Here is a 16670-nt window from a genome sequence, read left to right as displayed (position 1 = left end):
GAATCGTGGTCCCGAAACCACTATTTCTAACACCATTAAAAATGAGTTGTTTCAACGTTGCTCCAAAGCCCTCAATTGGTCCTCTAGAAAGGATTCTCTCTCTTTTAGTGATCTAATCTTTCTTTCCAGATGGGTGCACTTAGTCTACATATCTTTGAACTTAGCCTTCTAGGCCATGACATAAGATTTGAGTTGCTCGATCTTATTCTTATAAATTTGACTAGATCAATGTAGCTCGGCTACAGTCTGTTCACTAGCTTTTACTGACTCCTCAATACTCATTATTTTAGCAATATGTTGATTACTGGTTTCTTGGATGAGCAAACTCAAAAGCCCATACTCCACCAATAGGGTTTGTGAAGACTTCACCAAGAATGAAAGAGGAGATAATTTTGGATTAAAAGAGAGATAAGAGCGAAGAGATTCTTTCACCTGATGAGGTACCATGTTGTTCTATTACTAGAATATAGAGCCTAGAGAGACAGAAGATAACCTTGACTTTAACAGATTACGCTAGGGGGATTGGATGGAACTAATGGTCGTTCTGGACTTATGGTTAGGATCTCAACCATAGGGGGATTAGTGGTGTGAATGGGGGAGTCTACGAAGTGGGTGGACTCCACTGGCAGTATAGGTACCTCAAGTAGGGCGGGAACTAGTGAAGTTTGACTTACTACTTGGGCAAGCCCTTTTTAGAGTTTACACTGTGTTAACTGTGGGTGTTCACTTTCCTCTGTTTCTTGGGTGCTTTCCTCTACCATAGGTCTCTTTTGATTTTTCTTTGATGGTTTTCATGGGTGGAGTAGCAACATCCCTCTCTTTAGCACGTGCTTCATCCAAAATAGCCATAATATCCATGTTTTGTGCTGAATTTGAGGAATACCCTGGACCATCAACATGAGAATTAGCTTGACTTGAAAAGGAAAAAGAAATAATACTAGCTGGTATAATATTTCAGTTGCATGGATGAAGTCCATAAAGTTCATAGAAGTAGAAGGGAGGTTCCTTTATATGCCCTATTAAAACTTTTGCCAAATCACTATTTACATTGTTAAACCAAGCCACTGAAGCTAAAGGCACATTGTAATCATCTAACCAACTTATGGGGTCATTTACCCGACAACCGTTTGGGCTTAACTCCTGTAGACAATACTAGAAGATGTTTCTAAATGAAACAATTCCACTAATTCAAGTACACGCCCTCTTTTCAGTCGTTTGTACTACTTCTAGGCAACTTGGTAATCGACTAGTTGGCACAGAGCACAAACACTTTCCTGAGGAAGGGACCAATATGTGGGAAAGCCAAATCCATTCTTGAGTTTACAGATCAGTCTTACATATTTATCCTACCTTAAATGCAAAATAAAAATCATGTTTTGGATTATGGACTTGCAGCCTAGGCATATACTAATGTGAGCATTACCAACTGAAGCTCCTTATCTTTTTACCTTCAACTGGTAAAACTTTTGGAAAACACCCAACATCGGTGGCTCCTTATGCATGCAATAGTTAATGAAAAAAGCCACCAATTTCTACCAGGATAAAGCCGATAACTGCCTTGGAACGATGCCATACTCATTCAGCATCATGCAGAAGAAAGGATAGAGCGACAGGTGGAAGTTGGCCTCCAACAAAATTAAGGGAAGAATAAAACCTACGGAATTATCACTCAGATGGTATCCTCATAGTCGTCAAAACTCATAAGCAAAGTTAGGATAGAGAATACCCCAGGCTCCTAAGTATCAATGTATACTATAGTCCTACATAGGAGCCATTGCACGTGGTAGGGTATTATTGGGACCTTGGGGTCTGAATTTGATAGGACCTCTAGGAATTTTGTCTTGGTTGCTCTAGCCCTGACCCCTTCCTCTGGTGGTGGTTCTAACAATTTCGTATGAAAGAAAAATAAAGAAAAAGGAAAAGCAAGTATTACCTCTAAGAAAAGATAAGAACTGAAAATGAATGGGACAAAAAGCTTAGGCAAAAAAGAAATTAGGGTTCGGATATTGCAACAAAGTGTTTTGAAAGGGGGGTTTAAGTTTAAGTTTTATAGAGAAACAAACGTGTGCAAGAAGCTAATTCGTGGTAGTCGTTCAGGTTCTCTAATAAAAATTTTAATCTATCAAAGAGCAAGTTACGTAACGTTTGAAATTACGAGAGTAACCACCAAGTTCTGAAGACATAAATCTGAAAGGATTGCACCCAACTTTAGTATTACTAGATCCACCAGTCCATTCTGAATTTTCCAGAATTGAATTGAAATCACGCACTAGAATCCAAGGTTCAAAAACAAACCCTGCAAGTGACTCCAAAAAAATCCAAAGGGAGTGTCATTTGGCTGGTTGTGGATCATAAATAATTGAGCGTAAGTAACTTGAGTAAAAACCAGCTGAGGATGTAAATCTAAAATATTAACTTCAGTATTGTTGTTCCATAGAATCCAAATCACCCCAGCAAAGCCCACTGCTTCAATTCTGAAAGAGTTATGAAAACCTAATTTCCCGATAATAGCATTTACTCTCGAGCTACTGATACGAGTCTCAAACAGACCCATTAAATCAAGGGAGAATTCTATTTTATACTCATTTACAAAGTTGTGAAAATGGGGATGACTAGTCCCCTGACAATTCCAAAATAATAATTTTGTAACCATATAGAAATATATTAAAAGAAAATAGTAAAGCCATACCTGATTATTGCGACTCGTCAGCACCAAAGCTTCCCACAATGTCGGAACCTTCCACCAACATGGAATCTTCATCGTCCCTAGGTACAATGACTAAATCTTGATCTATTCTATGTAGAATCCCCTCCATTGCCAGTGACACATCCACCAAAGGATCTTTCAATCTCAACTTTTTATCATCCGGGGGCTTCGATAGGTGCGTCATTTCCATGGGTCTTAAAATTGATACCTCGCGCATCTTAACAACCTCATCCGGAGTTTCCAATCTCATGCTCATTCCCCCAACATTTGTCTCAATATTTTCCTTCCCAAAACTTGACTCATCTTGTTTATTTTCAACAATCCTTACAACTTTATTTTCTGGCTATTCAAAGGACCCTTAATTTGCACCGATTGAAAATTGAAGGGCCTTGTTGGATAAAATGATAGCAACAAACAAGCAAAACACTAAGAGCATAAGCTCTATGAACAGCAAGCAGCAAAACAGGAAGCAAAAAAATAAAGCATCAAGAGCATAAGCTCTTGGTTAACAAACAGAAAAGAGAAAAGAAAAGAATGTAACTGAATGGGAATAATTTAATTCTCATTTCATTTCAAAATATAAGTTACAAATTTGGAAATGTCAGTTACCTAATTTTATAACTGCTCCCATCTAATTTAGCAAGTTGACACTAAAGTATTACAAAAGAAAGCTGAACATTTTCAGCCATTACATCCATCAATTCAAATCCTAACTACTCTAAAGTCTAGTTACATTCAGACTTTAGTAACATTACAAAATAAACAAAGTAAACAAAAGAAACAAAATGAAACAAACTACTCCCAGCTTTGTCCGAGTTCTGGTTTGCTGTAGCTGCTGGCCTGCTCCTTGGCCTATTGTTGCATTGCAGTCCATGTTCAACACTCCTCCTTGGACTGTAGGCAACAAACACCAATAGATTTCCTCAAAAGTTCAAACCTTATAGTTCCAAGTGGCTTTGTCAATATGTCAGCCAGTTGGTCTTGTGAGCTGCAATATCCAAGACTCACATCTTTTGATTGCAGTGCCTCTCGAACAAAATAAAACTTAAGTTTGAAATGTTTTGTTTTTCCATGAAAAATAGCATTCTTTGAGATAGCAATTGCTGATGATTATCAACCATAATCTCAATACGCTCAAATTGTTCCTCATTCAAATCACACAATAATTTTCTAAGCCAAATAGCTTAACTTACTGCTCCAGCTGCTGCTATGTACTCTGCCTCTGCAGTAGATTGAGCAACTGTCTGTTGCTTTTTAGAGCTCCAACAGAAAGCTCCAGAGCCAAGTGAAAAAAGGTAGCCTGAGGTGCTCCGCATATCATCAATCGAACCTCCCCAGTCACTGTCTGAGTAGCCAGATAGCTTCAGTTGACCTCATGACTTGAACATCACTCCAAACTTCAAGGTTCCTTTCACATACCTGAGGATTCTCTTTGCTGCCTTTAAATGTGATGTGTTGCAGCTATGCATGAAACGAGATAGCAAACTGACCGAATGCATAAGGTCAGGTCTAGTTGCTGTCAAGTATAGCAAACATCCAATTAAACTTCTATACTCCCTTTCATCCACCTTTTCTTCATCTCCATAGCTGTTCAACTTCTGTCCCATGACCGAGGTGTACTCACTGGCTTGCAATTCTCCATATGAAACTTAGTCAGTATCTTCAGGCTAAATGCATGTTGACTGATGAAGATCCCTTGATCAGTCTGACTTACTTCTATACCAAGAAAATAACTCATAGTCCCCAAGTCTGTCATATCAAACATAACCTGTATTTTCTCCTTGAACTCTTGAATCAGTTCAATTTTGCTTCCAGTTACCAATAAATCATCTACATATATTGATCCAATCAACAGTGTCTCATCATTGGACTTCTTTACAAACAAAGTTGGTTCACTCAGGCTTTTCTCAAAGTTGAGTTTGGACAGATACTCATTGATTCTGTCATACCAGGCTCGAGGGGCCTGTTTTAAACCATCCGGTGCCTTCTTCAGCCTATAAACCTTGTCCTCCATCCCTTGGACTTTGAAACCATCGGGTTGTTCTACATATATTTCCTCTTTAAGGTAGCCATTTAAGAAGGCTGACTTGACATCAAGTGGTGGACCTTCCAGTGCTTCTGTGCAGCCAAGGCAAGCAGCAATTTGATAGTGTCCAGCCTTGCTACTGGAGCAAAAGTTTCTTCAAAATTAATGCCAGCCTGTTGGCTATACCCTTTCACCACAAGCCTTGCCTTGTGTTTGTTCAGAGAGCCATCTGCATTGAACTTTTCCTTGTAAACCCACCTGACACCAATGAGCTTCCTTTGTTCAGGCCTGTCCACTAGATCCCAAGTATCATTCTTATGGATCATATCGATTTCAGCCTCCCTAGCTTTCCTCCAGCTCTTGCTTCTAGCTGCATCTTCATAATTTGAGGGTTCAACAATGGCCACATTGCATCTCTGGTAGATGTCATCAATGGACATGGTCCCTCTCACAGGAGCATCATCAACATTGGCATTACTGGCCTCTCTTTCTGCCAATTCCAGGTTGCTATCACCTTCCTCTTCTTCAAATGGACTTGTATCTGAATCAACAAAGTCCCAAAATCTTGATTCATCAAATTTGACATCCCTACTTACCAAAATCTTCTTGGTTGAGGGATCAAATATCATGTAGCCCTTCTTACAGCCACTGTAGCCAACAAATATGCCAGCAGTCGACCTCATTTCAAGTTTGGTCCTTCTTTCTGCTGGTACAAGCACATAACATATGCAGCCAAACAATTTTAAGTGTGAGACAACAGGTTTAAGTCCATACCATGCTTCAAAAGTGTCTTGTCCTTCACAGGATCTGTTGGCAGTCTATTGAGCAAATACACTGAAGTGTTGACACCTTCATCCCAAAAGATGCCTGGAAACATACTTTGGAACAACAAACATCTGGTCATGTTCATCACTGTCCTGTTCTTCCTCTCACTCACCCCATTTTGCTGAGGAGTGTACACTGTGGTCAGTTGATGATGGATTCCAGCATGCTCACATAGCTTCAAATTTCTCAGACAAGTATTCTGTGTCATTGTCTATCCTTAGAGCCTTAATCTTGCAGCCTGCTTGATTTTCTGCCCAAGCCTTGAACTTCACAAACATGTTAAATACCTCTGACTTCTGTTTCATGAAGTACACCCAGCAAAATATGGTCAAATCATCAATAAACAAAACAAAATACTTACTGCCATTCAGTGAAGATGTCTTCATTGGTCCACAGACATCTGAGTGCACCAGGTCAAGTCTGTCTCGAGCCCTCAATGCCTGGTTAGCTGAAAAGGGCAACCTGGCTTGTTTACCAAGCTGACATATCTCACAAACACCTTCACTTGCACTAACCTTCACCATATCCTCTGTCATGTTCATTTTGTACAACCAATCAAGTGATTTGAGGTTAACATGGCCAAACCTCTTGTGCCAAAGATCAGTATTGTCAACTGAGCTTACATAGGCACTTTTCTCAAACTGACTCACATTCAGCATAAAGCATTTGTCTCCCATAGGTGCTGAGACAATCTCCCTACCATGTGCATCACAAATGACACAAGAATCATTCTTGAAAACTAGTTAAAAGCCTTTCTTGACTAGCTGGCCTACACTGAGTAAGTTTTGGTCTATTTCTGGCACATAGAGCACATCAAAAATGATTTTGTTACCTGAACCAGTGTGAATCACCACATCACCTCTGCCCTTTTCTTCAATCAAGTTGTCATTGCCTATCCTAACCTTCGAGACATAGCTCATGTCAAGGTTCTTGAAAAGGCCTACATCTGCAGCCATATGGTGTGAGCAGCCACTATCCACAAGCCAACTGCTCTTGCTGTTAGCTGCAAAACATGAAGCTGTAAATACATGCTCCTCCTGAGCTTGGACATCCTCGGCAGACTTCGCTTGTACTGGCTGTGCTTGTGCCTTCTCATGACTCCTACAGATTTTCTCATGATGGCCATACTTCTTACAACTCCTACACTGAATATCTGGTCTTGTCCAGCAAAATTTCTCTAAATGATTGGTCTTTTTGTAGTGAATGCATGGTGGAAACCTACTTCTGCCTGCTTCTCTGTTTGCTTCTCTCATTGCCTTATCCTTCCTTTCAAGCCAAGGTTTCTTAGCTCTCTGATTTAATCTAGATCCTACCCTGGTTCTTGCTTGGAAGGCTCCTTCAGGGTTCTCCTCCTGTTTGCTAGCTCTCCTCTGCTCAAGTGCATAGAGAGAATTAACCAATTCAGACAATGAAATGGTTGTAAGGTCCCTCGAATCCTCCAGTAAGGAGATTTTTGATTCAAACCTCTCTGGAAGAGTAGTAATCATCTTTTCAACCACTCTGCTATCACTGAAATCCTCTCCTAGGAGTCTTATGTTCTTCACAGTTGCCATAATTCTATCAGAATATTGTTTAATGGTTTCTGATTCTTTCATCTTTAGATTTTCAAACTCCCTTCTCAGATTAATAACTTGTTGCTGCCTGGTCTTATCCGATCCCATAAACTCCTCTCTCAGCCTGTCCCATGCTTGCTTGGGAGAATTACAGGCCATAATGCGAGTGAAAATAACATCTGACACTCCATTCTGTAAACAGGTCATAGCTTTGTGTTTCTTGGCTCGTTCCTCACCATGTTGCCTGATCTGAGCAATGGTAGGACTTGCTCTTAATGATGCTGGCTCGACATCACTCTCAACTGCACTCCAGAGGTCAAGTGCTTGAAGATATGTCTTCATCTTGACAACCCAAATGTGGTAGTTGTCTCCAGCAAAAACTGGTGGTGAAGGAGGAGCAAAACTCATGCTGCCATAACTGACTTTGAAAACATAAAACTGACTTTGTTTTTGAAAACTAAAACATAAGCAACAGAGGTCCTCAAAGATAAGAGGCTCTGATTACCATTTGTGGGATAAAATGATAGCAACAAACAAGCAAAACACTAAGAGCATAAGCTCTATGAACAAAGCAAACAAAACAGAAGCAAAAACATAAAGCATCAAGAGCATAAGCTCTTGGTTAACAAACGAAAAGAGAAAAGAAAAGAATTTAACTGAATGGGAATAATTTAATTCTCATTTAATTTCAAAATATAAGTTACAAATTTGGAAATGACAGTTACCTAATTTTATAACTGCTCCCATCTAATTTAACAAGTTGACACTAAAGTATTACAAAAGAAAGCTGAACATTTTCAGCCATTACATCCATCAATTCAAATCTTAACTACTCTAAAGTCTAGTTACATTCAGACTTTAGTAACATTACAAAATGAACAAAGTAAACAAAAGAAACAAAATGAAACAAACTGCTCCCAGCTTTGCCCGAGTTCTAGTCTGCTGTAGCTGCTGGTCTGCTCCTTGGCCTATTGTTGCATTGCAGTCCATGTTCAACAGGCCTACTAGTATTAGCCAAAACCTACTGACCCATTTCAGAACCATCGTCAATAGGTCGATACCCATTCGTAAATGAAGGCCCAGCAAAACCGTTGATAGGCTTTAAAACATTTAAATTAGGTCTAAGCTCACCAGAGACTAAAATGTTTTTCCCTTTATTCTTAATGCCATTCTATTTTTTTCATAAGTGGCAAAGTTGGAATTCTTGGCAAGATTCTCTTCTTTTTTTTCTCCATAATTCTCTCCTAGGTATGATCAGGCCTCGATTTCTTTCCAAACTGAGTCTGGAACCACCACCATTACCACATTGATTCTCGTTTCCCTCATCATCCGTGCTCCGTCCCTTCCGTTGAGACCGTCATTCAACCAACATCCATGACCCATAGTTTTCCTCTTCAACAATCCATTGGATTTGATGAGCTTTCAATGGTAACGGATTATAAAATCCCTCATTCGGTGGTTATGCATTCTGCAATTTGGGACATGAATTGTTGTTATGCCCATAAAATCCACACCCAAAACAAACATTGGGTAATGATTCATACTCAATACTTTGTACTTTCCCATTAATCTTAATTTTTTATATCAGTGGCTTCCGGAGATCTATACAAACAACCAATTGAGCGAAACAGCCCATTTTGGCAATATTAGTGTTTTCATCAATATTCAAAATTGGTCCAATTTTTTGGCCAATTGCCTTCAGAAGAAAATCAGAATAATAGCCTTCTAGTAGGCCAGGGAATCAGACCCAAACAACTTGAGTGTCCACTTCAGTATGAGTTGTCGAGAAGTTCGGTGACCAAGGGCAAACAGTTAGATACTGTCCGAAAACCATGGACCACCAATTAGCACTTTTTTGAAATCCTCTTCATCATTGAACTGCACAAGGTAAAAATCATTCTCCAAATCCATAAGTTGAAAATGATGATTACAATTCCATAAAGTTGTGATTTTATTTAACAAGGCATTGGAAGCAATCTGTCACCCTAAAAGTTTAACAACTATAGTACGTATCATTTTTCTCTCAATGAACTTGTGGACTCTTTCTGAGAAAGTGATCGACAAGATCCCATCAACTAGTTCTGTCATCACATCACCCTATGTAATTCAAAATCCTCTCCATTAGCTAGCAAATTAGTAGCAGATTGGGAGCCTATCAAAGTGTTCTTATAGGAAATTTTGGGCACAATAGTTTCGGCTAATTTCCTACCATTTCCATCAACTATTGGGTCATCAAAATCCAGTGGTAAATCTGGCCGATGTCTCACCTTTTTGGTAGCATGACCAATACAAGAATTCGAAGACGCAGGACTGGCCCTAACCACAAACTCTGCCACAGGCAAGATTTCGCTCATTCTAAAACAAAAGAGAAGAGAAATCAATTGATATATGGTTTACCTCTTAAAGCTTATTAGGATACAAAATCCTATTTTTTATCTTAGTATTTTATGTAATGATAACATTCCTTTATATATACACAACTCATAAATTAGAGAAATAGAATTTATTTTTGAATCATCGTCTAAAAGATCAAAGATGGAAAAAAATAAGCATATTTGTTTATATTTAATTCCATTCTAATTTTTTTCTTATATATGTTTTTCTTAATATTGAATTCCATTTTTCTTTGTAATGTATATCATATCTAAAGTAGTGTATACATTGTGATGCTCCTCAATAAGTAAGAAACCTAATCTAACTTACAAGTAGACAATTTTGACATATTATATTTATTTAACATGGATTTAGTTATCTTCATCACTATTTGATTATTTCTTTCAAATACACCATTTTTTTGTAGTGAATACCAAGCAATTAGTTGCCACATCATGTATTCATATTGACAAAATTTATGAAATTTATTGGAGGTGTGCTCCTTTTCCTTCTCAAAACTTTTATGAGTCCACCAAATTGCTCAACAAGTGTTTTATACTTCTTAAATATTGAAAGTACTTGACATTTTTCTCTCATAAAATACACTCATACATAGGGGTTAAATCATCAATGAATAAAATAAAATACCTATTTTGAGCATGTGCCAAGGTTTTTATAAGGTCACACACATTAGTGTGAACCAACTCTAGCACCTATTTATCCCTTATGCTTATTCCTTTGGATATGGTTGACAGTGATGTTTGCCAAGCATACAACCTTCACAAACATCAAATTTTTCTTCAATTGTTGGTAGTTCTGTATTCTTTCAAGAAAATAATTTGAAAATAGTGTAGTTCAAATTTCCAAATCTCTTGTGCCACAAACAATAGTCATTTTCTTTTTTAGCCATCAAGCTGAAACTTTTCTTGTATTGAAAAGACAATGTAAAGCTTCTATTATAGCATCAATTTTTCCTTTCAAATCAAGAATTTTGTACTCTCGAATATCAAATTTTAGAGAACAATCATACTTCCAAAGCAATCCAATACTCGACTAATTTTCATCTAGTGCGGGCACATAAAGAGTATTATGGATGATCTTGTTTTCTTATTTTTTGTTCAACTTGACCTTGAATTTCAACATATCCATCATTGACCAATTGCATATTTGAGAAAAAATGGAGTCCATGTAAAGGAAAGTTTTTTTTTATCTCCTATCATGTGATTGTTGCAATCGTGTCCAAATACCAGACATTTTTGTGCTCTTCAAAAGCCTTCTAGTAAGCAAAGAACATGTCTCTATCATTCTTTCTTCTTTAGTAAATATAATTTGTTTTTTTATTGCTAAGACAATAATCGTTTTACACATGCCTAAACTTCTTCAACTGTAACATCGTGGCTTGCCTCTATTATATCAATCCTTCTCTTCGTTTTTTTTTACAAATTTCGTAGCATTTATTGGATCCACCACTATTGCCTCATCCACCATAATTTTTGTTGATTCTACCTCTTCCATGTGAATTTATTATTCTTCCTCTTCTAGACCTGCTACCTCTAAAAGGCTTGCTTTTATTTTGCATTGAAGGTTTCTCACCATTCTTGGAATCAATGGTAAGCTTAGATTGAAATACACTCTTAATATATTTTTCTAAGTAAACCATCTTTGCTCACAGGATCTCAATGATCCCATCAACCCTTTGACATATCCTTAATTTCGTCAATAACAGCCACCAAAGGATCAAATTTTTCAGTTAAGCTAATTAGAATGTTATCAACAATTTTAGGATCATTTACCTCTATGTAGCTTCATTTGATTCACTAATTTGGACAATCTATTTTGATACTCATTTATGCTTTTATGTTTATTTTTATTCTCAAAATCTCTTTTGAGAAATTGATGTTTAATTAGTCTCAACTTTGTGTCTCCTTCAAATTCTTATTGTAAAATTTCCTAAAACTTCTTTAGATTTCTTTGCTTTCATAATTCTGGGAAATATAATATTTAGGATTCGTCTTTAGATCATCCCAAGAATTCCAACATCTGTGATATTTATTCTTTAAGTTGCCCTCCTATAACATCTTTTGAATATTTTGGTCCTTACACCTTGATTAATTCCAAAACACTTAATATAGTGAAAAGTGTTTCCATTTTTACTACCAAAAAGTCATAACTTTTGCCTACGAAAATAAGAACTTGAACATTATTGTAGATTATATTGTTGATTGATAAATTGTTTGTGGAAGTCACAACTCGTCACTACAAATATATTTTTTATCTTTTCACTATCTTCTCTTTTAAGAATATTTAGCTTTGATGTCATTTTGTTGGAGATAATTCAAAGATAGTAAAGAAGAGAGACTCAAGATAGAATATGAAATTTTTTGCTTACTTTTGGCTTAATGGATTCATCACTTACAATATCTAAATTTCGAATTATATAAGTGACTTCTCGATTTTATACATTCTTCATTCATTCTATTCAAGTAATAAATGTGATTTTTTATTTACCATATCCATGCATACTAATCAAAGTGACTTAGATTTTCTAAATCCATCCATTCTAGTCACATTGATCAAATATAAACTTTAATGAAAACATTATTCAACAAGTTTACTTACCTCATATTAACCTTAATGAAAGAGAATGATAATGATTACAAATTATCAAAAGTTCAAGACAAAATTTGTTTGAAAAAGTTTATCGAAAAAGTAAGGTAGATTCAAATATTCAAATTTATATTTTCTCCAATATCATATCTTAAAAGATATTGCATAAATACTATTTTTGAATGGTATGCATGAGGTTTTATTTTGGATAAAAACTATAATTCATCCCAAGTACAATTGGAATATATCTATCATGCATTTTAGTTATTTAGATTCAATGTTTGAAAGAAAATGACAAAAGAAAGCTGATATTTTTCTATATTAAAAGAGACTACCTTTTTCATGAACATGCTTGTTGTTGATGACTAGGACGAGTAGTAGGAAGAGGTGCGACAGAGGTTATAGGACGATTAACTTGGAAAGAGTGTAGAGCCATAAGAGAGAGAGGGGATTTTTGTTTATCTCCCCTTTGGAAGAGTTCAAGGTTTTTATATAGAGGCTTGGTGGGCCACATGGTGGCCTTCCATTGGTGGACAAGTTCCCTTATTTTCTTTCAATGACATTGTAGAGCGACAATGTGACTTTATAAGACTAAGAGATGGATGATAGATGTTTTGTCAATATGAGTCTTCTTGTTAAAGGTATATTGATTATCTCCTGAGCTCAAGGTGAACAGCATTAATGGCAGAGGTGCATTGGCGAATTTGGTCAAGATCAGCGGGAGTGGTTGGTTGACGAGGGCTGTTCTATACAACACTTGTAAAACTATGTTCGATTCTTCATTTTTTAAATTATTTGTTTTTAGGGTAAATTACATCAACAATCACTCAACTTTGATCTCAATGACAAAACAGTCACTCAACTTTTAATTTAATCACTCAACTTTCAAAAAAATAACAAATCAGTCCAAGTAACACTTTTTTGTTACAGACGTAACGGAAAGTTGACCTGTATTTAACTAGCCACATTGGCATCCTAGTTGTCATTTAAATGATCCTAATCTAAGAATCCTAGTTAGGCAGTAGAAGAAGAAGAAGAGAATAAATAGAGATACCCTAGTTATGACTGTTTTGCTCCTCCAAGGTGGAGCCACCACCCAGTTCATTGTTGTCCCTTTGAATCTTTGTGCCCAGTCAACTCTGTTGAATCTCTGTCCTTTTTTTTTTCTCCTATTCTTCTCCTCTCTTTTTTTTTCTTAACTCTAGTTGTCGCTGTTCATGGCCTTCTCCGGCCAATCGTCATCACCAAATGGCTCCACTTTGCCTCTTCTCAAATCTCACTTCATATTTCCCAATAGGCCTTCAAAATCCTGAGATTAATCCCTCAAAGCTTTGAACAAGGCTTCAACAGATCTCCGCCATCTATCGTTGGATCACCACCATATTCCGACCACAGCTCTTCTTCGACCAACCATGACTCTTGATTGCTCGGATCATCGAACTGGTGGCTCGAGTTCTCTAACCCGTAAAACCCGAAATGAGTGTGGGTTTCTTCCTTTTTGATTCTCTTTCTTTTTTAGTTTTTTTTTTTTACTTCTCTTTTTTGATGCAAGCCAATTGGGATTTTTTTTGTTTTTGCTGGTTTGATTTTGAATGCTTGTTATTTGGTAATTTTGTTTTTGGTTGAAATTTCACAGGTCTAAAATGTTACGGGTTGGGATTTGGTGGTTATGGTGGAGTCTTGGCAGATGAGTGACAATGAGTGATGCTGGTGTGGTGATTAAATGATAGTGGACTTGTGAAGGTGGCCAACGTCGAGGGTGGTGGTGAGGGAGCCAAGAGGGATGAAGAAAAATGTTGAAAAAGCACCCCCTACTTTTCTCTTTCTGTTTTTACTGTTTAATGGTGGCATGTGAGAGGGATGATGGGAAAATGTCCAATGTGGCAAGTCAACTAGTTAACTGCCACGTCACCTGTCTCGTTAAGCCTGTAACGGAAAATGTTAATAAGTGACTAATTTGTCACTTTTCAATAACATTAGTGACCGATTTGTTATTTTTTGAAAGTTGAGTGGTTGAATTTAAAGTTGAGTGATTATTTTGTCATTAAAATAAAAGTTGAGTGACTGTTGGTATAATTTACCATTGTTTTTAATACTTGTCCTACCATATTTGGACCTGAAGATCTCAAGGACCACTTGCTTTCCTATCTGGTACCTACAATCCATTGCAGCTTCTAACCAAGCTAGACCTTAGAGCACATTCAAAATCGTTCTAAATTGCACCTGAACGGTTATAAGAAAAGGAGTTCTTGTATTCTTAATCTTGTAACGGATAAAAACCGAATTATTTTTCTAAATCATACATTCATCTCTAGGACTGAATCAATCATGACAATCAAAGTCAAGTTCTATACATGATAAGTGCAAATAGCAATTCATTCCACGTATCAGGCAATCCAGGCAGACACCAATGCAAACAATCTGCATACCTTGCCGGATCAGATTTTTGTTCTTGCGTCAGCAACTTACCACCAGGAGCTGCATAGATTGATGTATGTGCATCTTTCCGGTATTCGGATAGCCTCGTTATGTTGAGGAAGTGAAGGGGTATTTTCATGGATCGAATGACATTCACCGCGGTTGTGAAAAGCTGCCAATTGGTACCCACATCAATTCTCGATATGTTCGGAAACGGAGATGTCTCGTTCCAACACTTGATCCTATTCGTGTTATTCCAATCAGAGCTCCTGTTTTAATTTGCATACACAAAATGCGTTAAAGTATCTGTTTAGAACCATCTAATTGAGAAGTTTTCAAGTGTTTGCTAGTTTATACTTCATATGTGTAGGACTCATACTGCTGAAGAACACTGAAGTTCTATTAGAATCAACATTTTCTTCCACCCATTTAGCCCATGATTTCAAAGCCCTCTCGTATGCTACATTCTGATCAATGTCGACAGAATCCGTTGCCCCATTACTGAAAGATCCTTGCCTTTTAGGTCAGTTTTGAAGGAAGAATTGAGTGAAATTTTCTAGTATTTCAGAACCATATGTACTAAAGAATGTAAAAGACAACAAATGTAAGAACTTACAGAGCTTTCATGGTGGGGTACCTCCACCAAATATAAGTATTGAATATGAGATAATCCACATTTTTCCAGTTATCCCCGTGTTTTGAGATTGATTCAAGCTTGACTACAGGAACCACTGTGCCATACCTCATTGTTGGAGGGTCTACATTGGATTCAACCAGAAATGGTGCCCAGTAAAACTCCATTGTAGCATTGTAATCCTACACAGTTCAAACAAATTCTTTCATTTTTTTTTCTTTGTTATTTGTATGAAATCAATCAATGAGTTAAAATATTGTAGAAACAGCAGCAAGCAATTACCTCCATTTTAAAGACAGTGGTATAGCTTGCATAACTAAAGCTCTTCTTCTCTGGTGGGATAATAGATTGAACCATACAAACCATAGATAGCATCTGGTTCAAATTTATGGAGTCCCCAACAAACATTAGCCTCTTTCCTCTAAGTTTCTCCAGCAATAAATTTGCCTCAAACCTTAACCCAAAATTTTTAACTATTCAAGGGTTTATGAAGTAGCATATCGTTTCAAAATATGCAAGGAACAAGATACTTGAAGAAAAATGGAAGACTAAAAGAATGAATCTGAAAAGAATTACCAAGTACTTAGAGAAAGAAAGTATTTACTTGGGCAAAGAGCAGTCTCTGGGCTGCCATCTCCATTTCTGGTATAAAGACTCAGGCCTTCCATTCTTCAAGCAAGTCACCATGTCAGTAAGGAACTCACAGTTGTCTTCTTTGTATAAAGGGTGTGATGACCCATTATCAAAAACCCATTCTCCTGTGAAGATATCACACTCTTCTAATGGCGAAACAATCCTTTCATAGTCGCCATCGTCAGCTTTGTTTGTTTCTTGAAGTTGAACATAGGTTGAGTTTGAAGATTCCTGGAAGGGATGTTGGTGTTTGAAATCTGGGAATGGAATGGTTTTCATGTATTGATTGTAACAAAAGAATGCAAAGAACAAAGTTGAAAAAGTTACAATGGTTAGCATGGGGAAGTAATTGCATCTTTGGGTCTTATCAAAAGGTCTCATTGTTACTGATTCTCTATCACTCTATCAGAGACTGAATTTCTGTTCTTGGGATTTTATCTTCTTCTTTATCTGTTTTTAACTTCCTTTTTAATAGGTATAAGTCAACCTCCCATTTGTTAACTAACAACAGCTTCTGTTACTGTTTCTTTTTCGTTTTTATTTTTTTTAAGGGTAAGAATAAAGATTGTACAGGATCGAATTTAGAATGCCTGAACTTTTTACCACCCACAATTTTTTCTTACCTTGCTTGATGTGTTTTAACCAGTAATGTTGATATTTACTGGTTTATCCATTAAATTAATTTTCGTTGGTTTCATTAAAAAATGTGGCAAATCAAACAACCAACTAATTTTTACGATTAGACACGCTAATGTTGTCACTGTATGGGTGCTGATCCGGATTAGGTGCCCCCGGTTGCTGTTTTCGATCGGGCTGGGGTGGCTCCCAGCCTCCCCCTCTTATGGGGTCTTGGTCTGATTATTAAGCAAGGCTTTCAATGAAAACGAAAGTCGA

The 16670-nt window shown here is 37.0% G+C and overlaps 1 protein-coding gene across 2 annotated transcripts; it reads right to left on the bottom strand.

Moving 5' to 3' along the window:
* Positions 1-14322: 14322 nt before the first annotated feature.
* Positions 14323-16220, bottom strand: LOC105781029 (protein trichome birefringence-like 28). Of its 2 annotated transcripts, none has more exons than XM_012605597.2 (5): positions 15748-16220; positions 15426-15597; positions 15126-15325; positions 14867-15025; positions 14323-14778 (listed from the first exon to the last, which is right to left on the bottom strand). In XM_012605597.2, exons 1-5 carry the CDS (start codon positions 16155-16157, stop codon positions 14433-14435), a joined length of 1287 nt encoding a protein of 428 aa, XP_012461051.1. In that variant the 5' UTR covers positions 16158-16220; the 3' UTR covers positions 14323-14432. The 2 variants fall into 2 exon arrangements, with proteins under 2 accessions (XP_012461051.1, XP_012461052.1); XM_012605598.2 differs by having other exon boundaries at positions 14867-15010.
* Positions 16221-16670: the final 450 nt, after the last annotated feature.

This window comes from Gossypium raimondii, chromosome 4 (genome assembly GCF_025698545.1).
Source record: "Gossypium raimondii isolate GPD5lz chromosome 4, ASM2569854v1, whole genome shotgun sequence".
In the NCBI taxonomy this organism is placed as follows: domain Eukaryota; kingdom Viridiplantae; phylum Streptophyta; class Magnoliopsida; order Malvales; family Malvaceae; genus Gossypium; species Gossypium raimondii.
This window is presented reverse-complemented; position numbering and strand designations above follow the sequence as displayed.

Coding starts and splice junctions, on each gene's coding strand:
- LOC105781029 (XM_012605597.2), bottom strand. CDS start 16,157: ATGAGACCTTTTGATAAGACCCAAAGATGCAATTACTTCCCCATGCTA. Junction 15,326..15,425: donor CCACTGTCTTTAAAATGGAG/GTAATTGCTTGC, acceptor TGAACTGTGTAG/GATTACAATGCTACAATGGA. Junction 14,779..14,866: donor ATGAGTCCTACACATATGAA/GTATAAACTAGC, acceptor AAATTAAAACAG/GAGCTCTGATTGGAATAACA.